General features: G+C 45.6%; 2 protein-coding genes across 3 annotated transcripts; one reads left to right on the forward strand and one right to left on the reverse strand.

Moving 5' to 3' along the window:
- Positions 1-8407: 8407 nt before the first annotated feature.
- Positions 8408-26590, reverse strand: LOC116463646 (zinc finger protein 774). Of its 2 annotated transcripts, none has more exons than XM_032146824.2 (4): positions 18659-18786; positions 15969-16091; positions 11957-12063; positions 8408-11192 (listed from the first exon to the last, which is right to left on the reverse strand). In XM_032146824.2, exons 2-4 carry the CDS (start codon positions 16070-16072, stop codon positions 9958-9960), a joined length of 1446 nt encoding a protein of 481 aa, XP_032002715.1. In that variant the 5' UTR covers positions 16073-16091; positions 18659-18786; the 3' UTR covers positions 8408-9957. The 2 variants fall into 2 exon arrangements, with proteins under 2 accessions (XP_032002715.1, XP_058290772.1); XM_058434789.1 differs by lacking the exon at positions 18659-18786 and adding an exon at positions 26491-26590 and having other exon boundaries at positions 9108-11192.
- Positions 22114-26759, forward strand: LOC116463648 (gamma-aminobutyric acid receptor-associated protein-like 3). The gene is made up of 2 exons (XM_058434790.1): positions 22114-22472; positions 26514-26759. The coding sequence occupies exons 1-2, from the start codon at positions 22159-22161 to the stop codon at positions 26542-26544; spliced, it is 345 nt and encodes a 114-aa protein (XP_058290773.1). The 5' UTR covers positions 22114-22158; the 3' UTR covers positions 26545-26759.
- Positions 26760-27338: the final 579 nt, after the last annotated feature.

Below are 27338 nucleotides of genomic sequence, written 5' to 3' on the forward strand. Positions count from 1 at the left end.
TTGCTTTTTTCTATATATATATACAATACATATATGTATAATACATGTATATTATATTTATATAATACATGTTTCCAATTAACTACTATACTGAAGTTTGTATTAGTAAATCCTTTGATTTTCATTAGTTTGTAGGAGTATCCTTATTGCTTAAGCAATATATTTAGTTTTGCCTGTTTTTTACCTTTACTGTATTTTTTTTTTTTTTCGAGATTGAGTCTCACTCTGTCGCCCAGGCTGGAGTGCAGTGGCACAATCTTGGCTCACTGCAACCTCCACCTCCCAGGTTCAAGGGATTCTTCTACTTCAGCCTCCTAAGTAGCTGGGACTACAGGTGTGAGCCACCACACCCAGCTAATTTTTGTATTTTTAGTAGAGACAGGGTTTCACCATGTTGGCCAGGCTGGTCTCAAACTCCTGACCTCGTGATCCGCCTGCCTCCACCTTCAGAGTGCTGGGATTACAGGCATGAGCCACCGCACCTTCCCTGATCTTTACTGTATTTTTGCTCTTACTAAATATATACATATGTATAGAGAGAGAGACAGGGGAAAAAGCAAATATATATAAAGGCATAGAAGTGAGAAAAGCCAAACTCTTTTCCTAAGCTGTATAGTGGGTACGTGGTTGTTCTTTACACAAATTTTTGTATATTTTAATATTGATTTTTTTTAAAAAAAGAGTAGATAGTAGTTCAGCAGGAGGAATTGAAGGAAGAAGCTATTCTAGAGAGAAGAAATTGTACTGGAGAGAGCAGGCTGTGGGTTCAGGAAACAGTGTCATCATCCTGCTTGGCAGAATAAAATAAATTTTTTCTTTGTCATAAGAGCAGCAACTTGCATTTGTGCACTTTATAAAATACTTTCATGTGCTCCCACCAGTTAATTATCAACTTGAAGAACAAGTATTCCATTCGATAGATGAGGAAACAGGCTCAGAAAGAATAAGCAATATATTTGTGAATATTTTTGGCAGAGAAAAAGCTTAAAACGATATACAACAAACGGTAGTGGTTATCTCTGGGAAGTGGAATTTACCGTTTGCTTAATTGTATTTTCTGATATTTCTATAAATGAACCTGAAGTAAAAAATAATAAAGCAGAGAGGGGAAAGGAAGACAACAGGAAAACAATGATTTCCTCAAAATCAAATGTTCACGTTTTTGGATTCCCAATCCTGCCCTGAGTTACACTAATGAAAACAACAGAAGAAATACAAGAAAGATTCTAACATAGAAAAAAATGTTCAACCTCACTGGTAGTCAAGGAAATGCAAATTAAAACAATATGTAAGAATCATGTCTATTAAATTAGCAAAACTGTTTTAAAGACGAGAATGTGATGAGACTAGTAGCCATTTACTGTTCGGCACACTGTAAATTGATACAATCGCTTTAAAAATGATTCCGCAGTGGCCAGGCGCGGTGGCTCACACCTGTAATCCTAGCCCTTTGGGAGGCCGAAGTGGGCGGATCACTTGTGGTCAGGAGTTTGAAACCAGCTTGGCCATCATGGTGAAACCCCGTCTCTACTAAAAATACAAAAAATTAGCTGGGCATGGTGGTGCGCACCTGTAATCCCAGCTACTCGAGAGGCTGAGGCAGGAGAATCGCTTGAACCCGGGAGGTGGAGGTTGCAGTGAGCCAAGACCGCGCTCCAGCTTGAGTGACAGAGCAAGACCTGTCTCAAAACAAACAAACAAACAAACAAACAAACAAACAAACAAAAGATTCTGCAGCAAGTAAGGGAGGTGTAAAATTGTTCTCACCCTGTGAAAATAATCTAAAATGTGGAAACTTTTTTTCTGGGGAACAACAAAATGTTCACATGAGCATTTTTAATGCAGCAGGGCATCCCCCATTCAGACACCAGGTCCAAGATTGGCTGTTTATAGAAAGATGGCCTATACTCTTCTGGACATTTATTTGCTCTAATTTATATACATAAAGGAGCAGAGGGTGTTTTGGGGTTGGTTGGCCGGGGGGAGTTTCCTGAAGGAAATATAAGAAAATGTGTGTGTGTGCGTGTGTGTGCATGTGTTTGACTGGGAATGAAGGAACTGATCTAGTGTCTGTTCAGGGCCCAGGCACTCAGATTACTCTTTTTCCCCCCAGTATAACTCAATGAGATTTGAGTGAAAAAGGTCAATCTCTGGAGAAGTGTTCTGTTTTCTTATTTACTTTATTTTTCTTGTGAAATACATTGTAAATGAAAAGCATATAAGTAATGCATATTAACAATTTAAATATTTTACAAAGAAAACCTGTGTACTTGGCACCTAACTTAAGAAACAGAAACTTTGATGGCAGAGGTGGGCGAATTACTTAAGACCAGGAGTTCGAGACCAGCCTGGCCAACGTGGTGAAAATCCATCTCTACTAAAATTACAAAAATTAGCTGGGTGTGGTGGTGCATGCTTGTAATCCCAGCTACTCGGGGGGCTGAGGCAGGAGAATCACTTGAACCCAGGAGGCGGAGGTTGCAGTGATCTGAGATCATACCACTGCACTCCTGCCTTGGTGACAGAATGAGACACTGTCTCAAAACAAATCAAAACAAAACAAAAAAAGAAATAGAAACTTTGCATCTTTCTCTCCCATTCCAATTAATTACTATACTGAAGTTTGTATTAGTAAATCCTTTGATTTTCATTAGTTTGTTTATCCTTATTGCTTAAGCAATATATTGTTTAGTTTTGCCTCTTTTTTACCTTTACTGTATTTTTTCTCTTACTAAATATATATTTCTATGTCTTGCTTTTTACACTCAATATTGTTTGAAGCTTGTCTGTGTTGATGCATGTAACTGTAGTCTGCCCATTTTCCTTGATGGATAGCATTCCGATATGTAAATTACCAACTTGCTCGGAGGTGCAGCCACTAAATCCTCATTTTGAGCAACCACCCCAAGTAAGACTGATGCAGGTGGACTTTTGCTCACACTTCGGGAATTACTGTCTTAGAGGACAAAGTCCGAGCTCTTACCTCCCAGTTTCCCAACTCTCTACGTCAGCCTTTTAATTTTAGTAGAACTGTTTGTTTTCCTTTTCCAAAAATACTTTCTCATCATTCTTCACCTAGGTAATTCTTATGCTTTAAGTCTCTCCATTAAACTATAAACTCCTCCAAAGATTATCATTAGTGTCATTGTTTTCACTGACATTTATGGAGCAGATACAATGTACCGGGTAGTTAGTACAAAGAGTTTTACATGGATCATCTCATTAATCCTCGCTCGTCCAAACCCATGAAGAAGGTGCTGGGATTAGCATCATTTTACAGATAAGGAAGTAAGGGTCAGAGAGATTAAGTAACTTGCCCAAAGTTAAACAGCTCTGGAATGTGGATCTCTTTAACTATCTTACTTGTCTTTGAACCTCTAGGATCTAGGGTAGGACTTTGGTATGTGGAAGGCACTTGATTAATGTCTGTTAAGCTGCACTGAAAGGAAAAGCCAAGGAGACCAGATGGAAAACAATCTGTTTAGTTCAGACGATGGCAGTGGGGATGGAAAAGAGGAGCTGGAAATAAGACTTGGCATGCCAGACTATTACAGAGCTGAATGTGGGGAGTGAGGTTAGGGAAGGGAATGAGGAAGGGACAAGGCATTTCCATTTTTTCGCTTTGAGCACTTCTGTATTTTCTGGAAATGTTTACAACAAGCACATGGTGCTTTTATAATTTTTTTTTTAAAGAAGAGAAAGTGTAGAGGCAGCAACTATGTGACTAGGCACCAGCAAAATATAGAAAAAAAGGGACAAAAAGAAATTCAAGCTGACCAGGAGGCTTCTGGCAAGGCAATGAAGGAGAATGGGGAATTGAAGGCAGAAAGAGAAATGCCTGGGGGAATGCTTCTGGGGGAGATACTGACTGTAATTCGGAGAGTCTGGGTTTGGGAAGCAGCAGGTCATCCTGGGGAGGTCTCCACCAAGTAGCTAGACTTGTAGGTCTAAAATTCAGGAGAGAGGGTGAAATGATGGTTGAAGTCATAAGCTTAATGTGCAGAACAAAAAAGAAAGAAGAAAGAAGACCTCAACCAGAGTGTTGACGGGGTCAGGCATATCTGAGTAGAAGAAGAAGAGGAGCCAGGCCAGGCGCGGTGGCTCACGCCTAGAATCCCAGCACTTTGGGAGGCTGAGGCGGGCAGATCACCTGAGGCAGGAGTTCAAGACCAGCCTGGTGAAACCCCCATCTCTACCAAAAGTACGAAAATTAGCTGGACCTGTAGTCCCAGCTACTCTGGAGGCTGAGGCACCAGAGTCCCTTGAACCTGGGAGGTGGAGGTTGCAGTGAGCTGGTGAGCCGAGATTGTGCCACTGTGCCCCAGCCTGGGCAACAAAGCAAGACTTTGTCTCAAAAACAAAACAAAACAAAACAAAAACCAGAGGAGCCAGGGAAGGTACTTGAAGAGGAGCAGCCAGAAATGTGGGAGAATCATCTCACAACCTCATAATCACCAATGGAAAAGATAATTTTTTTTAAAAAGGCATATGGGCCTGGTGCAGTAGCTCACACCTGTAATCCCAGCGCTTTGGGTGGCCAAGGTGGGAGAGTTGCTTGAGGTCAGGAGTTCAAGACCAGCCTGGGCAATATAGGGGGACCCTGTCTCTACCAAAATTATTATTATTATTATTATTATTGGAGATGGAGTTTCGCTCTTGTCACCCAGGCTGGAGTGCAATGACACAATCTCAGCTCACTGCAACCTCTGCCTCCCAGGTTCAAGTGATTCTCCTGCCTCAGCCTCCCAAGTAGCTGGGATTACAGGCACCCACCACCACGCCTGGCTAATTTTTGTACTTTTACTAGAGATGGGGTTTCACCATGTTAGCCATGCTGGTCTCGAACTCCTGACCTCAAGTGATCCACTGTCCTTGGCCTCCTAAAGTGCTGGGATTACAAGCATGAGCCACCACACTTGGCCTCTACCAAAAATTTTAAAAGGCCGGGCTTGGGAGCATGTGCCTGTAGTCCTAGCTGTTACTCAGGAGGCTGAGACAGGAGGATTGCTTGAGTCTGGGAGGTTGAGGCTGCAGTGAGCCATGATTGCACCACTGCACTCCAGCATCAGCAAAAGAGTGAGACCTCATCTCTAAAAAATAATAAACATATGTAAATGGCATCAAACAGTAAAGAGTTGTTGAATCTGAAGAAGACTAACAAGAGGCCTTCAGATGTGGAAATTAAGTCTTTTTTTTTTTTTTTTAAGAGACAAGTTCTAGCTCTGTCACATAATCTGGAGTACAGTGGTATGATTACAGCTCACTGCAGCCTTGAACTCCTGGGCTCAGGCAATCTGCAATCCTCCCACCTCAGCCTCCCAAGTACTTGGGATGACAGGCGCACATCGCCATGTCTGGCTAATTTGTTAAAACTATTTTTTGTAGAGACAGGGTCTGGCTGTGGTGCCCAGGCTGGTCTTGAACTTCTGGGCTCAAGCAATACTCTGGCTTCGGCCTCCCAAAGTGCTGGCATTACAGGTGTGAGCCACCACACTCAGCACTAAAAGACCTTTGAGGGTCCAGTTGTAGAAGCATGCTAGGGTAAGTGGCCCTATTAAAAAGGCCTAGGCATGATAACCCTGAGAATATCTACATGTGAGTGGAAGTTTGACAAAAGGGGAAGAGAAGGAATGAGATGATAAGGTCTAGGAGGAATTATTTCAAGGTAAAGGAAGGGTTAGGGATCTTATCTTTTTGTTGTGGTGCCTGCCCTGGTGCTTGGTGATAACGACTCGCTGGAGACCTACTGCATGCTGGGCACTGTGCTAAGCCCTTTACATCACGGATTGTCTCAAAGCCTCTAGTTTTTTTCTCTGTAATATGACCTACACACAGCAGCCAAATCGACCTTCTCAAGTGCTGATCACACCTCTCCTCTCCTATAAAACCACTAGCTACACCCTTTTCTCCAGAGAGTGAGATCCAAACTCTTTAGTTTGGCAGCTAAGAACCTTCTTGGTGTGACCTTCACTCATCTGTCCAGTTTTGTCTCACTCTGCTACTTTTCTAGCACAATGAGATCCTTGCCCATGAGCATGCACTCATTAATTCATCCAGTCAACACATATTGAGCACCTACCATGTGCCAGGCACCGTTCTAAGTGCCATGGAAAGAATGGAAACAAGAGAAATGACTCCCACCTTTCATGGAGTTTACCAAAAACAAATCACTTAATAAGAAATTATCAGACAGGTGTAAGGACTTTGATGAAAAAAGAGGATAATGTGGTGGAGGGTGACTAATTTAGATGGGATAGTTAGGGAAAGTCTTCCTAAGGAGATAGGTTTAGGCTGAAACCTGGTTGACAAATAGGAGGCAATGCAAGGGCTGGGCGAGGAACATTCTGGGCAGAGGGAACAGTTAGTACCAAGGGTCTAAAGAGCACACAACGTTGGCATGACCAAGGAGCAGAGAAATCAAGAGTGCTGAGGTGAGGCAAGGGAGAGGGAAGGGGACATCACAAGAGGCTGGAGGGGGAGGGGACAAAACCACAAGGGCCTTTTAGGCCTGGGTAAGGATTTGGGTCTTCATTCTAAAAGCAATGGAAAGCTGCTGAGAAGTGATGTGATTCGATTTAGGATTTTAAAAGTTCACTCTGGTTTCTGTGAGTGAAACTAGAGTTTTTTCAGAGCAAAAATAATATCAGGAAGATCAGTTTGGAGGCTGCTACAGGAATTCAGGTAAGAGACTGGTCATTTGGGATTGAAGAGTGGCAGTGAAGACGGACAGGTTTGACAAACAGGTTCCAGAGGAATCTGGGAGGTAAAATTAATGGGGCTTGGTGATGACCTCAATTTTGGAGTGAGAAAGAACGGATGTGTGGAGCATGTTCAAGCAGCAAATCATCTAGTCATGAGGTAAAAACAAAAGAAAACTATTGAAAGGGTTACCTCCACTCTCAGCAATAGCACTGAAATATTCCCTGATCATGGCTGGGGAGGGCTGGGGGGTGGTGGGCAGGAAGACAGGGAGGAGAGGGGATTGGCAGGGCCCAAAGCAAATCTCACATTGCACTTTGAGAGCTCACATTTTACCATAGCTGAACAACATGAAAATCAAAGTGATAGGTGGCCAGGTGCAGTGGCTCTCGCCTGTAATCCCAGCATTTTGGGAGGCCAAGGCAGGTGGATCACCTGAGGTCAGGAGGTCAAGACCCACCTGGCCAACATGGTGAAACCCCATCTCTACTTAACATATAAAATTAGCTGGGCATGGTGGCATGCATCTGTAATCCCAGCTACTTGGGAGGCTGAGGCAGGAGAATTGCTTGAACCTGGGAGGCGGAGGTTGCCGTGAGCCAAGATCACACCATTGCACTCCAGCCTGGGCAACAGAGCAAGACTTCGTCTCAGAAAAAAAGCTCACATCTTACAATAGCTGAACAACATGAAAAACAAACAAAATGATAGGTGGCTAGGCACAGTGGCTCATGCCTGTAATCCCAGCACTTTGGGAGGCTGAGGTGGGCGGAACACCTGAGGTCAGCAGTTCGAGACCAGGTGTGATCTCAGCTCACTGTAGCCTCCATTTTCCGGGTTCAAGCAATTCTCTTGCCTCAGCCTCCCAAGTAGGTGGGATTACAGGCACATGCCACCACACCCGGATAATTTTTGTATTTTTAGTATAGGTGGGGTTTTGCCATGTTGGCCAGGCTGGTCTCAAACTCCTGACCTCAGGTGGCCCACCCGCCTCGGCCTCCTAGAGTGCTGGAATTACAGGTGTGAGCCACCATGCCCGGCCTGAATCTGCAGTTCTAAAAAGTTCCCAGATAATGCTGATGCTACCGGACTGGGCTGACAGTTTGAGAACCACTGCACTGAATTAACTAAAAAAAATTTTCTGGTCAATTATCTAATGATGCTTTCAAAAACGGAGGTAAGGTTATCAGCTGAGTTCTATCCTTCATGAGCCACAGCACTCAGATGGCATTCCATATAATGGAAGAGAATGAAAGAAAAAAAAAACCTTTAATCCACCACTTTGCTCTCTAAAAAGTGATAACTACCCAGCTCCCTCCTTAACCCCTTGCACCTGCGCTTACTCCTCCACTCCCATTCCACCAGGATCAAGGACCCCAGCACAGGATCTTGCAAAGCTCCCTACAACTTAGACTACACCCCTCCATCATTTCCAAATTCAGACTGGTTTAATGGATATAATATGGGTCCTCCAGTCCTGTAGTGTCTCACAGGCACTGTAACAAGTCCCAGAGCTGGTCTGTTGTTGCAGAGGAGGACTGCAGGCTGGAAATCTAGTGACTTGCAGCCAAATCTGGCTCTTCTGTCAACTATGTGGCCAATGATCAGTCATGTCATTTAGCATTTTTGCACCCTAATTTTTCAACAGGTTTTTTTTTAAGTCCCTCACTATGAGAGAAAAAGGAATACCTAAAGAAATATTAGGCAAAATTTTCTTGGAAAAAAGACATTAGCAACAGAATTATAACATTAGAGATATTACATTTATAGTTAACCAACAAAGTGCATGCGTGTGTGTGTGTGCATTTTTAGATCCTCACAACAACCTTGTGAGGTAGGGAGAAGATGAAAGTCTGGCCAAATTAAGCGTCAGGGCCAGGACTCAAATACTTTACCTTCTCAGTGAAGTCTGTGTTCTTTCCAACACACTGCCTTCCCTCAATTTATTTCAATTGAATGTAGGAAAGTGCTAGTGCATAACCTGGATGGCCCTAAAAGGATCAGAGAATTATATTAACCTAAAACTAAATGGCCAATGACCCAGCAAATTAGAAAACAAGAGTTGCTTCCTTCAGCTAAATGCCAGGGAGGACCCCTGTAATATCATTTGACATTCTTAGCAATTTTGCTTCCACAATTTTACAATCCTCTACTAGGTCCCTCTGGCTTGTTCATTGTAGGATATTTTCTGTGTCAGATGACAGCAAACCTCCTGTAGAAGTACCTCATACACTGCATTTCAAAGAGCTTCTGAAATTCTTTCAGCCTCCAAGTCACAAGACCGCAAACATCCTCCACAATAATTTGGCCTTGTCATGGTAGTGAGACATCTGGTGACTAATGCCTGCGCAGCAATGAACTGGGAGTCATTTCCATTTTATTCAGTTTGTGTATTCCAACCCCAAACCTTCTAGTTCCAATCTAATTTCTTTCAAGTTCTGAGTTTGGGGTGGGGGGACTGCACTAATAAATTTCTAATTGAGTAATAAGACTGATAAAAGCCACCAGTCTTGTATTGAGTGTCTTTTAAGGGCCAGGTACTGCATTAAAGCCTTTATATAAGACCTCAAATATTAATCATTAATAATGATGTGACCATTTAGTTAGTGAGCATCTATGTTGTGCCAGGCACTGTACTAGGTGGTTAACATGTGATCTCTAGGCCACATTTTTCTCACTTCTCATTTAGTAACTAGGCATCAACTTTTTTTTTTTTTTTTTTTTTAGATAGAGTCTCACTCTGTTGCCCAGGCTGGAGTGCAGTGGCGTGATCTCAGCTCACTGCAACCTGCACCTTCCGGGTTCAAATGATAAATGATTCTTCTGCCTCGGCCTCCCGAGTAGCTGGGACTACAGGCATGTGCCATCATGCCCAGCTAATTTTTGCATTTTTAGTAGAGACAAGGCTTCACCATGTTCGCCAGGCTGGTCTCAAACTCCTGACCTCAAGTGATCCACCCACCTTGGCCTCCCAAAAGTTCTGGGATTACCGGTGTGAGCCACCACGCCTGGCCGGCATCAACCATTAAACTCACATTTCCCCAAGAGTCAGTCACACACTGAAGGAATGCCTTTTGTATTCGGACCGTTATTTGGACACTTTAAGTTTATCCTCTCTGTTATAACATAGACAAGAAAGAGGGAGAAGGGCCCAAATTGAGCCACTGATGCCCGGGTTTTCTCTATTTGGGGTGCTTGAAGACAGTAGCGATGAAAATTTGCAAGGGAGCAGCAGAACACTAAAGACTATTTCCTAAATCAATGGGTGTTTTGATGGCATAAAAGATGCGCTTTCTGACGGAAGCTCTTGTTACATTTACTACAGTGGAAAGGTTTTTCTCCTGTATGCGTTCTCTGGTGTGTGAGGAAATGGGAACGCTGATTGAAGGTCTTGCCACACTCAGGACATCGATAGGGCCTGTCTCCTAAGTGGATTCGCTGATGGGTAATAAAGTGGGAGCTCTGATTGAAGCTCTTCCCACACTCCCCACATTTGTAGGGTCTTTCTCCTGTGTGGATTCGTTGGTGCTTAATGAGGGCGGAGCTGTCGGCGAATGCTTTCCCACAGTTTTCGCACTTAAAAGGTCTCTCACCTGTGTGTGTTCTTTGGTGCGTGACCAAATGTGAGCTCTGACTGAAGCTTTTGTGGCAGTCAGGACAACTGAAAGGCCTTTCTCCTGAATGAGTACTCATGTGAGCTACAAAATGAGAACTATCTCTGAAGCCCTTCCCGCACTCCGGGCATTTGAAGGGCCGTTCTCCCGTGTGGGTTCGTTGGTGCTTAATCAAATCCGAGCTCTGGCTAAAATTCTCCCCACAGTCATTACACCTATAAGGCTTCACCCCTGTGTGTGTCCTCTGGTGAGTGATGAAATTTGAGCTTCGACTGAAGCTTTTGTGACATTCCAGGCACGTGTAGGGCTTCTCGCCTGTGTGGGTTCTATGGTGCATTATGAGGTGTGGCTTCCGCCCAAAAGTCTTCCCACACTCTGGGCACTCATAGGGTCTCTCCCCTGTGTGGGTTCTCTGATGTTTGATGAGTGTTGAGCTGTCACTGAATTTTTTCTCACACCCCTTGCATTGGTAGGGCTTCTCTCCTGTGTGTATTCTGCGATGGGTGACAAGGTCTGAGCTCTGTTTGAAGCCTTTCCCACACTCAATGCACGTATAGGGCCTCTCGCCAGTGTGGGTTCTTAGGTGTCTTATGAGATAGGAACTCTGGTTAAAGCTTTTCCCGCATTCTGCACACATAGGCTTCTCTCCTACATAGCCATCCAGGAGCTTGTTTAAATCCCTCTCCTGTGAAAAGGGCTCCAGCCGGCCCTCTCCTGGAAGGGTTCCATGTTGCCCTTCTAATTCTAGGCCTCGCTCCCAGTTTCCTCCCCAACTAAGAGTATGAGAAAGATCTTTATTGGTCCTTTCTGAGGATGTTCCACATTGTTCTGCCGTTTCAGAAATGTCCTGATTGAGCTTCGCCACCTGATGCTCAAAGTCTGAAAAATTAATGTAAGTAACAGAGAATAAAGTTATCAGTTATCAGGAAGGAATATCAGAAAGCAGTGAGAAAGATGAAAATCCTTGTTTCTGTAGCAGACTGCACTTAATTCAACTGCTCTGCTTTTCACTTTGTGAAAAGTTTATTGAGGTTCATTGAGCTGTCAGAACACGTGAATTCCTAAACTTTTTAAATTTTAAGATGGCCAGATGAATCTCGATATCCTTCAAGCGGAGACCACATATTGTCAATATTGTGCAGTTTCTTTAGAAGATATTATAGGTTTAGGCCAGGCGTGGTGGCTCACGCCTATAATCCCAGCACTTTGGGAGGCCAAGGCAGGCAGATCACATGAGGTTAGGGGTTTGAGACCAGCTTGGCCAACGCGGTGAAACTCCATCTCTACTAAAAATATGAAAATTAGCTGGGCATGGTGGCAGGTGCCTATAGTCCCAGCTACTCGGGAGGCTGAGGCAGGAGAATAACTTGAACCTGGGAGGCGAGGGTTGCAGTGAGCAGAGATTGTGTCACTGCACTCCAGGCTGGGAGACAGAGGGAGACTCCGTCTCAAAAAACACATAGGTTAGACAAAAGTGAAATGCTTAATCAAAATGAAGACTTTATTTAGTCAACTACTGACCATTAAGTCAAATTTAAATGTCTGCTAGTAAGAACAAAATTCTAGGGCAGCATTCCAAATTCTTCATCTAAACAAGGCTGAAATGCTAGATTTCCTTCCACTGGGGAGCACTCACATCTCACCTGTGTGGCTTTCCCTCAGGATCTTCCTCGCCTCAAAGTTTTGGAGTGGTAGGACCCATGGCTCTTCTTTCTGCTCCAGCTGGGAGATTACACTAGGCCTGGAAATTCTACACAGGAATATAAACATAGGATGTGAGTCTGAGCCAATCACACAAGGCCTGACCAAAATCCAAGCCCTACTCCCTGCCTAGGTATGGGAGAACACCAGGGGAGCTCTAACGTGTATTTGGTCTCATTAAAAGTGCAGCCATGGTACAGTGATAAAACAGGGTGATTTCCCCCAAAATGTTAAGAAAAAAAAAGCCCTTTTCCTCCCATTAAAAAAAAAAAAAAACAGACTCAGGTGACAGAAACTCTGAAGTAAATACAATAAGCATTTCTGAAGGTACAAGGCTAAAGCTAAATATGGAGAGGATTTATCAGAAACAAAGCTGCCATGGCCTCACCCTTAGAAAGAACGAAGGAAGTTAACTATAATGTTGGGCTTTAAAATTTTCCCAGAATGGCAGCAGTCAAAAAAGCCATGAGAAAAAGACAAACACTTGTTAAGTAGCCTGTAAATATATGAAAAATGTTTAACCTCACTATAATCAAAGAAATTCCATTATAACAATGATACACTGAGGCAATATAGTGTAGAGGTAATGAGTGCAAACTCAAGAGTCACACTGCCTGGGTTTGAGTCATAATCCTGCCTCTTCTTACAAGATGTGCGGCCTTAAGAAAGTTACTTAAACTCTGTGTCTCAATGTCTTCATCAATAAAATAGGGATAAGAGGCCAGGTGCAGTGGCTCATGCCTATAATCCCAGAACTTTGGGAGGCCAAGGCAGGCGGATCACGAGGTCACGAGTTTGAGACCAGCCTGGCCAACATAGTGAAACTCTGTCTCTACTAAAAATTAGCCGGGCACGGTGGCACGGGCCTGTAGTCCCAGTTACTCGGGAGGCTGAGGCAGGAGAATCGCTTGAACCCAGGAGGCAGAGGTTATGGTAAATCGAGGTCACACCACTGCACTCCAGCCTGGACGACAGAGTGAGACTCCATCTCAAAAAAACAAACAACAAAAAAAACTGGGGTAAGAATAAGATCCATTGGCCAGGTGTAGTAGCTCACACCTGTAATCCTAGCACTTTGGGAGGCCAAGGCAGGTGGATCACTTGTGAGGCCAGGAGTTTAAGACCAGCCTGGCCAACATGGAGAAACCCTGTCTCTACTAAAAATACAAAAATTAGCCATGTGTGATGGTGCACACCTGTAATCCCAGCTACTTGGGAGGCTGAGGCATGGGAATTGCTTGAGCCTGGGAGGGAGAGGTTGCAGTGGGCTGAGATTGCACCACTGCATTCCAGCCTGGGCAACACAGTGAGACTCTATCTCCAAAAAAAAGAACTTCAATAAATGTTAACTATCATTGCTATTTTTCCCAGACTCTTTTTTTGTGTTTTGTGTGTGTATTTGTTTGTTTTTGAGACAGGCTCTTGCTCTGTCACCCAGGCTAGAGAGCACTGGTACAATCACAGTTAACTGCATCCTGGAGCTCCTGGCTCAAGCGATTCTCTCACCTCAGCCTCCCAAGTAGCTGGGACCACAGGCACAAGCCCCTACACCTGGTTAATGTGTAGGGTCTCATTATTTTGCCCAGGCTGGTCTGGAACTCCAGAGCTCAAGTGGTCCTCCTGCCTCAGCCTCCCAAAATGCTGGGATTATAGGCATGAGCCACCACACCCAGCCCCAGACTATTTAAATTATAATACCCACTGTGAAAGGTAGAATATAAAGAAATGGACACTTTCATATAATGTTCGTGGGAATAAATCAATTGATTCACTCTTCTTGGAAGGCATTTTGCAAAGTATTAAATACCTTAGAAATGTATCTGTTCTTTGACCCACCAATTCTAATTCTGAGAATTCTAAGGAAATGATAAAATTATACTTCAATAAAAAATACTTTTAAAAAAGAGCTAAAAGATGTTTATCACAACCTGGTGAAAGTTTAGAAATGACCTAAATGTCCCCCAACAAAGGAATAATTATATAGCTCACTGCAGCCTGGAACTCCTGTGCTCAAGGGATCCTCCTGCCTCAGTCTCCCAAGTAGCTCAGGCAATTGCTATTTTTATAGGTAAAAAAAGGTCAGGTATATGGTTCAATCTAATGTTTGACTTCATCAACAAAATAATATTGTATTCCATAAAACAAAATACTAGGTGGTTATTTTAAGTGATGTAAAGAAAGATATTTATTGTTGTCAAAATATACTCACAATACAACATGGAAGAAAGAATGTACAGCTGAATATACAGTATAATCCCAATATTATTCTTTTGTGCTTGTTTTAAAATTGTATATATGCTTAGAAAAATGCTGGTAGGACAGTAACTCTTCAGTGGTGGGATTAGGGATGATGTTTGTTTTCATTTTGCTTGACTTTTTCTTTAATGAGTATACATTACTTGTATAATAGACGAAGTAGGCCGGGCACAGTGGCTCATGCCTCTAATCCCAGCACTTTGGGAGGCCAAGGCCAGCAGATCACTTGAGGTCAGGAGTTTGAGACCAGCCTGGCCAACATGGTGAAACCTCGACTCTACTAAAAATACAAAAATTAGAGCTGGGCCCTCTCCTGTAATCCCAGCACTTTGGGAGGCCGAAGGGAGCAGATCACTTGAGGTCAGTAGTTTGAGACCAGCCTGGCCACATGGAGATAACCCATCTCTACTAAAAATACAAAAAATTATCCAGGAATCACTTGAACCCAGGAGGCAGAGGTTGCAGTGAGCCGAGATCACGCCATGGCACTCCAGCCTGGGTGACAGAGAGGGACTCTGCCACAAAAAAAAAAAAAAAAAAAGAAGTAAAGCAGGAAGAAGGGTAGCCATGATATTTGAGAAAGAGCACTGGACGTATTTTTTGTTTGTTTGTTTTGGTTTTTTTTTTTTTTGAGACAGAGTCTTGCTGTGTCACCCAGGCTGGAGTGCAGTGGCACCATCTTGGCTCACTGCAAGCTCTGCCTCCCAGGTTCACGCTGTTCTCCTGCCTCAGCCTCCCGAGTAGCTGGGACTACAGGTGCCCACCACCATGCCTGGCTAATTTTTTGTATTATTAGTGAGACAGGGTTTCACCGTGTTAGCCAGGATGGTCGATCTCCTGACCTCGTGATCCGCCCGCCTTGGCCTCCCAAAGTGCTGGGATTACAGGCGCCTGCCACCACACCCAGCTAATTTTCGTATTTTTAGTAGAGACGGGGGGTTTCATCATGTTGGCCAGGCTGGTCTCGAACTCCTGACCTTGTGATCCGCCCATCTTGGCCTACCAAAGTGCTGGGATTACAGGTGTGAGCCACTGCACCCAGCCTGTTTTTAAGTGACAGAAAAAATTACCTCCTTTTCCACAAAGACCCCAGAAGTCTCAGAAGTTAAGTGGCAGAGGTGAGAGTCCAACCCAGGCTGGAAAAGGGGGATAGTAATACATATGTCAAAAAGTTATGATGAGATATTAAAAAGACAATAAATAGCAAAGACATTTGCAAACCATAAAATGCATAAAGAAGTAATTCTTTTTCTGCCAAGGAGACAACAATTAATGTTACAGAGGTCTGGAGCTCTAAGCCGCCAACATACCAGAGACTCCTCAGACCTGGGCCCTCTCAAAATATCTAAGTCTCAAATTAAAGGAGAGTAGTGGTCAGGCATAGTGGCGCCCGTAATCCCAGCACTTTGGAAGGCGGAGGCCAGTGGATTGCTTGAGCTCAGGAGTTTGAGACCAGCCTGGCCAACACAGCAAAATCCTGTCTCTACTAAAAACACAAAAAATTAGCTGGGCATGGTGGCACATGCCTGTGATCCCAGCTACTCAGGAGGTTGAGGTGAGAGAATCGCTTGAGCCCAGGAGGCACGGGTTGCAGCGAATAGAGATCGTGCCACTGCACTCCAGCTTGGATGACAGAGTGAGACCCCGTCTCAAAAAAACAAGATAAATAAATAAAATAAAGGAGAGTAGCATTCTTACCCTTTGAGAGCCCATTCTTCTAACTGTGCTGGGTGGCATTCCTGAAGAGGATTCTCTAAGCAGTGTCCAGGTAACCCACTCTTCCCTGAAGTCCCCAGCCACATTATCAAGGGTCATCAGTTCCTAAAGCAAGAGACCTCAATGTGCATCAGTAGCTCCCTAGATATTCTCACCATTGTCTGAAAGCCAAAAAATGGCCACCAGTGTACACAAACAACCCCCACACCTGACCAGAATGGTCCTGAGGTAAATTCTGTCAACCACAGAGGGTTGCTTTTCTTTTTTTTTTTTTTCTTTTTTCTTTTTTTTTTTTTGAGACGGAGTCTCACTCTTTCACCCAGGCTGGAGTGCAGTGGCGCGATCTCGGCTCACTGCAAGCTCCGCCTCCCGGGTTCACGCCATTCTCCTGCCTCAGCCTCTCCGAGTAGCTGGGACTACAGGCGCCCGCCACCACGCCCGGCTAATTTTTTGTATTTTTAGTAGAGACGGGGTTTCACCGTGGTCTCGATCTCCTGACCTCGTGATCTGCCCGCCTCGGCCTCCCAAAGTGCTGGGATTACAAGCGTGAGCCACCGCGCCCGGCCTGAGGGTTGCCTTTCTTAGTCTGCTTTTACATACGTCTTCTCTTGGCCAGCTTTCCCATTATTAAGAGAAACCTAGGCCTCCCAAACACATCGACAGAACCCAGTCTTTTAGATACATTAACTTTTTGAGGAACAAATTGTCCACGATTTGAACAAGGTAAACAAAGGAGAGAGTTGGCAGGTATAATTTGATTTCTGGAAAGCTTTTGATTCTCCCCAACTTCATTTTCCTCAGCAAGCAAGGAAATTGTGGACTTAACTATACTCATGTTAGTTATGAGAACAGCTAACTTCTTGGCTTGCAGATTTGGGGTCAACCTCAAGGGACAGATTATACAGAACCCCAAAGGGAACTGTGTTGGATACCATTCTATTTCAAGATCTTAATGGAGTCAGAAATAAGACTGAAAAAGACTTTTTTTTTTTTTAAAAAAAGACATGGATAGGTTGTAAAAATAAGTGAAAGTCAATGGGGATAAGCACAAAACACAACTCTTAGGGGCTGAAACCAATCATTAATATATTAATAAATTGACAGCAATATCATGAAAAACATTACTTTTTGGAGGATAGTCAGAGTCAATTACTGGAAGGATCAGTCATTTATTCAACAATCAATATGTTGCCAGGCATAGGAGTCACATAGAAATTAAGATAATGTTTTTTCCCTTAAAAAGTTTCCAGTACACCAGCCTCAGCAACATATTGAGACCTCTTTCTCTGCAAAGAACTTTTAAAAATCAGCCAGGCATGATGGCATGCACTTGTGGTCCCAGCTACTCAGGAGGCTGAGGTGGGAGGATCACTTCAGCACAGGAGTTTGAGGCTGCAGTGAGCTACGATGGCGCCACTGCACTCCAGCCTAGCAACAGAGTGAGCCCCTGTCTCTCCCTCAAAAAAAAGAAAAAAAAAATGCAGCCAGCATGACCACCCACTACAAAGAATATTGCATTTCAAGGGAGGAAGGACCAGACTGGGGTGAAGAAGTTTTACTCTTTCACATCTTTTGTCCCACTACAAATCACCTATTTACTACTGGAACACACACACACACACACACACACACACACACTTTTGGGGGAAATATTTATGTATTTACAGACATTATTATTGGTCATTTATAAAGTATTGAGTTTTTAAGGATCTAAAAACCATCTCTCTGGTTTAAAACTTTAACAAACAACAATAATGTAATTAGAAAGTAAAAATTGTAATAAGAGTTTTCAGTATTGGCCGGGCGCTGTGGCTCATGACTGTAATCCCAGCACTTTGGGAGGACGAGACAGGCGGATCACCTGGGGTCAGGAGTTCGCGATCAGCCTGGCCAACATGGTGAAACCCCGTCTCTACTAAGAATACAAAATTAGCCGGGTGTGGTGGCGCACACCTGTCATCCCAACTACTTGGGAGGCTGAGGCAGGAGAATAGCTTGAACCCGGGAGGCGGAGACTGCAGTGAACAGAGATAGCGCCATTGCATTCCAGCCTGGGCAACAAGAGCGAAATTCCGTCTAAAAAAAAAAAAAAAGAAGAAAAAGAAAAAAAAGAGTTTTGAGTATAATTTTTATTTCTACATTCATTACAAAAAACAGCTGCAGGGCCCACTTGCTGGAGACAGCGCCACTGAGGAGGGGAGACGTCTTAGCCATGGTTATAGAAACCCTGTTTCCCAGCCCGTCCCTTTCCTCACGCACAGGTGACCTCAAAGGCCCCACAGCGCTGAGGGCCTGTGACTAAGTGCCATTGTGAGAAGCTCCAGTGCGTTCACCGGGTTTATTAATAGGAACATGACTGCACGCGTGGGGCCGAACCCCGTTCTTCTTCTCGGTGCTCGCGCCCTAACCAGGGTGCGGCGGTCAGAGGGTCACAGATCGGCTGAAACCCGGGGACCACCATCGAGAAGCAAGAAAACTGATTAAGAGAATGACTTATCCCGCCGACGGTATAGAGACCACAGCTACCTCTCCCACACCCCAGCAAGACCCGGGGACCCCAAAGGCCAGCGCGGGAACCCTGCTGAGAAAACGTCTGGGTGGCGGGCAAGCCCCCTCCACGCCCCTCGGCAGCGCGCCGCTGCCGCCGCAGTCTCCCTCCTTGAATCACTCACCGCCCCAAGGCCCAGCCAGGGATGGAGCAAGAAGTGAGTCCTCCACCGCCGAGCCGTACCTGGCCCGCAACCCCGAGGCGGTGCCTCCCAGAACCCGACCGGGATTCGTGACAGGGCTATGGGGACACAGGTGGGACTCCGACTTCGACAGCCAGCGGCCGGAAAGTACCGCCCCTGTCCTCTTGCTGTTGGCTTTTCAGTTTCCATGGCTAGAATTTTTCTCCGTCCATAGGCTAACAGAGCTGTCAATTATCGCCTACCCTTCTGGGAAACGTAGTCCCGAGCAAGACCTCAAAGGACTCGGAGCCGTGGATGTCCAGTTCCAAGCGCTGAAAAGTGCTAAACCCAATCCCCAGCTACCGGTCCCCAGGAACCGCCTGTTTGGAGCCGAGGGATCTAAATGCTGTACCCTCACCGTGGCATCTGCAGATGTGAATCTCCTGGCTTCACCCACCTACTGCGGAGCAGCCTGGTGCCCACTGTGAGGTCTCCCGCGCTCTGGCACCTCGCCCCTCCCCAGCGCAAAGCAGCTCAGCCCTCGGGCCTTTGCGGCCTCTCTTCTGCCCAGTCTTCCATCTCATCCCCGGCGGCCGGAGCCTGCAGGGTGTTTGCGGAGGCCGGGTCCCAGACCAACTCAAACTGGACATTAGAAAGGCCCAGCAGAAGCCCTTAGTAGAAAACAGACATTCCGCATCCTTCCCTTGGCGTCAAACACTCAGGCACATCCCCTTTCCGTCTGGTTGATAGCCAGAGGAGGCGGGCGAGGGCATCAAGTATTCTGGGAAATGTGATATTGGGCTTCAAACTGGGGAGGCCCCTTGTGAGAGCCAGTGGTCACTTTGGGTCGGCCCCTAGCTAAAAAATAACAAAGACTTTCCTTAAAGTGAAGAAAACGTGCCTGTCTACTCTGTTTGTTGATTCAGTGCAATTTAGAAAAAGAAAAGAACATTTTGTGATGTACTATAAAACGTTTTGAATTACCAGCCATACAGTTAATTTTTTTTTTTTTTTCCAGACGATGTCTCGCTCTGTCGCCCAGGCTAGAGTCAGTGGCACGATCTTGGCTCACTGCAAGCTCTGCCTCCCGGGTTCACACCGTTCTCCTGCCTCAGCCTCCCGAGTAGCTGGGACTACAGGCACCCGCCACCATGCCCGGCTAATTTTTTGTATTTTTAGTAAAGACGGGGTTTCACCATGTTAGCCAGGATGGTCTCCATCTCCTGACCTCGTGATCCGCCCACCTCGGCCTCCTAAAGTGCTGGGATTACAGGCGTGAGCCATCGTGCCCAGCCCGAGTTAATGTTGAAGATCTCTTTGATGCTAATTCCACCATTCCTTCAACAAAAATAGGGTGCATTTTCCAGTGGATATTTATTGGGAACATTCTATTCTCAAGATCGTTCTGGGGGCCGGGCGTGGTGGCTCACGCCTGTAATCCCAGCACTTTGGGAGGCCGAGGCGGGAGGATCACGAGGTCAGGAGATCGAGACCATCCTGGCTAACATGGTGAAATCCCGTCTCTACTAAATACACAAAAAATTAGCCGGGCGTGGTGGCGGGCGCCTGTAGTCCCAGCTACTCGGGAGGCTGAGGCAGGAGAATGGCGTGAACCTGGGAGGCAGAGCTTGCAGTGAGCCGAGATCACGCCACTGGACTCCATTCTGGGCGACAGAGTGAGACTCCATCTCAAAAAAAAAAAAAAAAAAAGATCGTTCTGGGAACTGTGGTTAGTCAGGAATCATACATAACCATTACCTTCATGAAGTTCACAGGCCAAAAGGAGAAATAAACCATAAAAGGTATCAAAATCCTAAGTAATTTTTTTTTCATATAGCCAGTGGCATCTTAGTTATTCCACTACACAATTGTAGTCATCTGCAAGATAACTACATTGCATTTTCGGAAACTCTGTCGACTATGAACAAATATCTGGTTCGCAGAGGTAGTTAGACGTAGTTAGATTTAGTTAGATGAAAATGAGGAAAATGGAAATCTCCGAGGAGCTCAGTAACAAAGGAACACCCAGGAAACCTAGGGATTGCCAGGCCTCCTGTAACTGGAATAGAGTTCAGGACCTGGAGAACTGAAGGCATCTTCAGGCCCCTCGGTAAGTCTTTCTAGCATTTTGCCATTAAGGAGATCACGAAGATTACTCTTCAATCTGGGACTGGAGTGGGGAGATGAATGAAGAGTCACAGAATCTGGCTGGTGGCTATCCCCTGCTGCTCTCTCCAGCTTCTGTTCCTTCTGCCTTATCTTGTTCTCTCGGCGGTTTGTTCACCATGATCAGGTGTGTGGGGAGTAGGGGAAAGGAAGCTTGGTCTCATGACAAGAGCAGTCAGTGCAGGAAACCAATCATGTACCTGCAATGGCCACGTGAAGAGAGGATCATGACCTGTTGGGGGGTTTGGTGCTAAAGGGCGTGGCCGAGAGGACGCGTACAGGAGCGAGGAATAACTGTGAAAAGACTTCAAGGAGCATGAAAAGAGAGAAAGATTTCAGCAGTTGCTATAACTGAATTTATTTTATTTATTTATTTAGAGACAAAGTCTTGCCCTGTCGCCCAGGCTGGAGTGCAATGGCACCATCACAGCTCACTGCAACCTCCGCCTCCCAGGTTCAAGAGATTCTCCTGCCTCAGCCTCCCAGGTAGCTAGGATTACAGGCGTGCACCACCATGCCCGGCTAATTTTTTGTATCTTTAGTAGAGATAGGGTTTCACCACGTTGGCCAGGCTGGTCTCGAACTCCTGACCTCAGGTGATCCACCCGCCTTGGCCTCCCAAAGTGCTGGAACTACACGCGTGAGCCATCGTGCCCTGCCAGAACTGATTTTTTTATTTTTTATTTTTATTTTTTTTTTATTTTTTTTTTTGAGATGGAGTCTCGCTCTGTCGCCCGGGCTGGAGTGCAGTGGCGCAATCTCGGCTCACTGCAAGCTCCGCCTCCCGGGTTCACGCCATTCTCCTGCCTCAGCCTCTCCGAGTAGCTGGGACTACAGGCGCCCGCCACCACGCCCGGCTAATTTTTTGTATTTTTAGTAGAGACGGGGTTTCACCGTGGTCTCGATCTCCTGACCTCGTGATCCGCCCGCCTCAGCCTCCCAAAGTGCTGGGATTACAAGCGTGAGCCACCGCGCCCGGCTAGAACTGATTTTTTTAAAGAGAGAGTCTATCATTATCTATTGCTGTGTAACAAATTACCCCAAAATTTATTGGTTTAAAAAACCAAATATATAGTTTTTGTGCTCCCAGCTGTTTGGAAAAGCCGCTGGTATTTTTCCACCTGGCTCTCCTCTACCTCCAGGCAGGCGCACCCGAGGTCCCCTTCCCACCACACCTTCCGCTCGCCCGCACACTTGGACCAGCCCTGCTGACCCGGAAGCGGACATTTCTGCAGCTATTCTGAGCACACGTCGGCGGAGGGAGCGGGATGCGGCGAGCGGTCAGTGGCGAAGGAGGCAGGCCCTGCGCGGGGATCACGGAAGCCCTGTGATTCATCATGAAGTTCCAGTACAAGGAGGTCCATCCCTTTGAGTATCGGAAAAAGGAAGGAGAAAAGATCCGGAAGAAATATCCGGACAGGGTCCCCGTGATTGTAGAGAAGGCTGCAAAAGCCAGGGTGCCTGATCTGGACAAGAGGAAGTACCTAGTGCCCTCCGACCTTACCGATGGCCAGTTCTACTTTTTAATCCGGAAGAGAATCCACCTGAGACCTGAGGATGCCTTATTCTTCTTTGTCAACAACACTATCCCTCCCACTAGTGCTACCATGGGCCAACTGTATGAGGACAGTCATGAGGAAGATGATTTTCTGTATGTGGCCTACAGTAATGAGAGTGTCTATGGGAAATGAGTGGTTGGAAGCCCAGCAGATGGAAGCACCTGGACTTAGGGGTAGGGGAGGGGTGTGTGTGCGACTTGGGGAAAGAGAGGGCGGCTCCCACCGCGAGAAGACAGAAGGTGAAGACATCTAGAAACTTTACACCGCACACACCATCATCACATTTTCACATGCTCAACTGATACTTTTTGCTGCTTCTTTGGCCCAGGGAGAAAGCATGTCAGGACAGAGCTGTTGGATTGGCTTTGATAGAGGAATGGGGATGATGTAATTTTATGGCATTCCTGAGATTTAATTTTTGTGCAATTTCATAGAAGGGTCGGTCAGGAGGTGGACAAGTTGGGGTCAGAGATGATGGCAGTCCAGCAGCAACTCCCTGTGCTCCCTTCTGTTTGGGCAGAGATTCTGTTTTTGACAGTTGCACAAGACAGGTAGGGAAAGGGGACTTGTGGTAGTGGGCCATACCTGGGGATGAAAAGAGACCCGCTGTAATTGATGCATCGTGGCCCACAATCTTCCCTGTCCCACACTTCTTTTCTCCCATCCCAGTTGCAATCTCACTCACAAACATCACAGTGCCACCCCAGGGGTGGCAGTAGACACCAACCCAGAAATTTAGACAGGGATCTCTTATCTTTGGAAAATAGGGGTTCGGCATGAGGGTGGTTATGATTAAGAAGACAATTTTGTTATTAAATAGCATTAAACTGAAATTGACAGAGTGTTGAGCATCTCTGTCTAACCTGTTCTTTCTCTCTGGTGCTCCTTATCTCACCCCTACCTTGGAATTTAATAAGCTCCAGGCATTTCCAATTGCAGACTAAAACCACTTCTAGCATCTCCTTTAGTATTTTACATGTATCAGGACAAAGATGTCTTATGGAGGGAAGGGGCAGGTATGAAGTAAGGTAGATTATCTACACCTCTCACTCATTCAGGATTCTCACTCCCATGCTGCTGTCCCCTCGGTCTCACACTCACAGGAATGCTACGTGATGGCCAGCTGCTTCCCTTCTTGGTTATCCACTGCAGCTGCTAGTTAGAAAGGTTGGCAGGGATGACTTTTAGTAAATAATGGGGATTTTATTGATTTATTATCACTTATAGGGTTTTGTGGGATGGGAGTGGGGAGCAGGAATTGGGGAGCAGGAATTGCACTCAGACATGACATTTCAATTCATCTCTGCAAATGAAAAGGGTTCTTCCTCTTGGGGGATATCTGTGTGTCAGTTCTGTCAGCTGCAAGTTCTTGTGTAATTAAGTCAATGCCATCAGGCCAAGGAAATAAAATAATTGCTTACCTTAAAAAACAAAACAAAACATTTGCCAGGTGCAGTGGCTTATGCCTGTAATCTCAGCACTTTGGGAAGCTGAGGCAGGAGGATTGCTTGAGCCCAGGAGTTCAAGACCAGCCTGGGCAACATGGCAAGGTCTCATCTCTACTAAAAATAAAAAAATCAGCTGGGCTTGGTGATGCGTACCTGTAGTCTCTCAGCTACCTGGGAAGCTGAGGTAAGAGGATCACTTGAGCCTGAGGAGATTGAGGCTGCAGTGAGCCAGGATGGCACCACTGCGCTCTAGCCTGGAAGACAGAGTGAAACCCTGTCTCAAAAAAAATTATTTTATTTCTGTTGATTAGGAATCTGGAACAGCCTAGGTGAGTACCTCTAATTGAAGGTCTCTCACAAGGTTGCAGTCTAGACACTGGCTGGGACTACAGTCATCTGAAGGCTTGACTGGGGCTGGACAGTCTGCTTGCTCCCAAGCTCCCTCATGTGACTGTTTCCTCACTTGTAGCTTCTCCTCATAACGTGTCAGCTGGCTTCCCCAGGGTGAGTGATTAAGAGAGAAAGAAGCAGAAGCTGCAATCTAACCTTGGAAGTGATAGACCATCATTTCTGCCATACTCTTTTGGTCACACAGACCAACCCTGGTACAGAGTGGGAGGGGACTACACGAAGGTATGAATACTTGGAGGCAAGGATCATAGTGAGTGTATTAGTCTGGGTTCTCCAGAGAGACAGAACCAATAGGATATATAGATACAGAGAACAAGGGAAGCCAGTAGTGTGAGTCAGTTTAAGTTCAAAGGCCCAAGAACTTGAGGGGCCGCTGGTGCAAGTCCTGAAGGCTGAAGAACCTGGAGTTCTGATGTCTAACATCAAGAGAAGGGTGTCCCAGCTCAGAAGAGAGAGAGAAAATTCGCCTTTCCTCTGCCCTTTTGCACTATCTGGGCCCTCAGCTGAGTGGATGGTACCATCCACCCTGGGTGAGGGGAGATCTTCCTTATCAGTCTACTGATTTAAATGCCAGTCTCTTCCAAACACACTTACAGACATAACCATAAATAATGCTTTCTCATCTATCTGGGTATTCCTTTATCTAGTCAAGTTGACACCTAAAACTTTTTTTTAGAGACAGGGTCTCACTCTGTTACCCAGGCTTCCATGCAGTGGCATGATCATAGTTCACTGCAGCTTCAAACTCCCAGGTTCATGTGATCCTCCCACCTCAGCCTCCCAAGCAGCTAGGACTACAGGCATGTGCTACTGCTCCTGGCTAATTTTAAAATTTTTTTGTAGAGAGAGAGTCTTGCTATGTTGCTGAGGCTGGTCTTGAATTCCTGGGCCCAAGTGAGCCTCCTGCCTCAGTCTCCCAAAGTGCTGGGATTACAGGCTTGAACCACCACACCCAGCTGACACCTAAAATTAACCATCATAGTGGGCCACCTTGGAGGCTGACTACCACAGGGACTACAGAGGACTTTAGGACATTGTCCTTGTGATGTACTCTGTCATGCTCCCATGACAGCTCTTTAAGGAAACTTACAGTAAAGATCTCTATGTATGGAGAACTGAGGAGACAATCCCATTACTCAAACTAGGAGCCTTAGAGACTTCTGCAACCCTTCATGCTACATAGGATCAAAGTCTTGGGTACTACCTCTTACCTTCTTGCTGCTCAATTCAGCTATGACTGCCAGTTCTACTGTGTTGCAACCACTGAATGTTGGCTCCAGGATGCTCTATGGGTCAGTTTCCTTCAACACTTCAAAAAAGAAGTAGGCTACAAGTTCCTTTATTTCACCTTCCTTTCAACCTTTCTGGGGTTCCTATTATTACCCTTCCCTACCTTTCCCACTGATGTTAATTTCCCTGGCCTACCTTTAATCATGGAAGGCTGTCAAGAAGTGTATTTATTAGGAACTGCACTTGTTCATATGCAAGAGAACCCTGACTACTGTGGTTTATCCAAATCAGGGATTATTTTTCTCATGTATCAAGAAGTCTAAAAAGGCTGGTTGCAGTGGCTCACACCTGTAATCCCAGCAATCTGGGAGGCCGAAGTGGGTGGGTCACTTGAGGCCAGGAGATTGAGACCAGCCTGGCCAACATGGCAAAACCCTGTCTCTAATAAAAATACAAAAAAGTTAGCTGGCCATGGTGGTGCATGCCTGTAATCCCAGCTACCCAGGAGGCTGAGGCACGAGAATCACTTGAGCCTGGGAGTTAGAGGTTGCAGTGAGCTGAGATTGTGCCACTGCACTCCAGTCTGGATGACAGAGAGAGACTCCGTCTCAAAAAAAAAAAAAAGAAAAAAAAAATCTAGAGATTGGTAATACTTGGCTAGTAAAGTAACTTCAGGATGCTGTCAAGGACCTGACTGTTCTCTGTCTTCCTGCTCTGTCAACCTTGATGGGTGGCTCTTGTCCTCATGGTCACTTCCAGTCATCATGGCTGTATTCCAGAATAGAATATTGCTCTGCCATTAAATCTTATTATCACTGAAATTATGTCATGGAACATAGACAAATGAAAGAGGTAACAAAGTGTGTGGCAAAACACATGTGAAATATGATACCATTTGCATCTGGTGAATATCTGTCACTTGTCTACCAGCACACTATCCTTCTAGGGGAAATAGCACCTGATTTTTCTTTACAGAACAGCACCCCATGCATAGTTCAGATGGGAGCTGCCATCTGCTTACCTGATCCTTCCTCTCCATCGCAGGGTCTGGTTTGGAGGTGAGCACTCAACCTAAACTGAGCCGACCACAGAACTGTGCTATCTTGCCCAAGATGATTTGCCAAGAAGAGCACAGATGATTCATGCTGAGCCTATCAGGGACCTTTCCTGGGACTTTGTAAGCTGGAACCAAACGAAAAGGACCTGTTGCTTTCTGGAGGTAAAAATGGGAAGACATGAGTCTGTGGGCCATGGCAGCCATATTTCCTGCCAGCTGAACCGCATTCTGAGAGAATGAGACAAAGGTGGAGAGAGGGAAGCAGAGGGCAGAAGCTGGAAAACTTTTGAGAGCATTTTGAGTCCTGGGTCACTGAGGCCAGAAATAACTCTGAATTTTCCTTAAGTTGCCGGGCGCGGTGGCTCACGCTTGTAATCCCAGCACTTTGGGAGGCCGAGGCGGGCGGATCAGGAGGTCAGGAGATCCAGACCATGGTGAAACCCCGTCTCTACTAAAAATACAAAAAAAACAATTAGCCGGGCGTGGTGGCGGGCGCCTGTAGTCCCAGCTACTCGGAGAGGCTGAGGCAGGAGAATGGCGTGAATCCCGGGAGGCGGAGCTTGCAGTGAGCCGAGATTGCGCCACTGCACTCCAGCCTGGGCGACAGAGCGAGACTCTGTCTCAAAAAAAAAAAAAAAAAAAGAATTTTCCTTAAGTTCGTTTTATGACTCAATAAATATTCCCTTCTTGCCTAGGATAGTTTGAGTGGTAAAGTCCAGGCACTTGCAATTCAAACATTTCCCACTAATGCACCATCATTTCTGTTTAAAAAGAGAATCCATGCATATGTACACACATATACACATATATGT

The sequence above is a fragment of the Hylobates moloch genome, unplaced genomic scaffold (assembly GCF_009828535.3).
Source record: "Hylobates moloch isolate HMO894 unplaced genomic scaffold, HMol_V3 SCAFFOLD_47, whole genome shotgun sequence".
NCBI lineage: Eukaryota > Metazoa > Chordata > Mammalia > Primates > Hylobatidae > Hylobates > Hylobates moloch.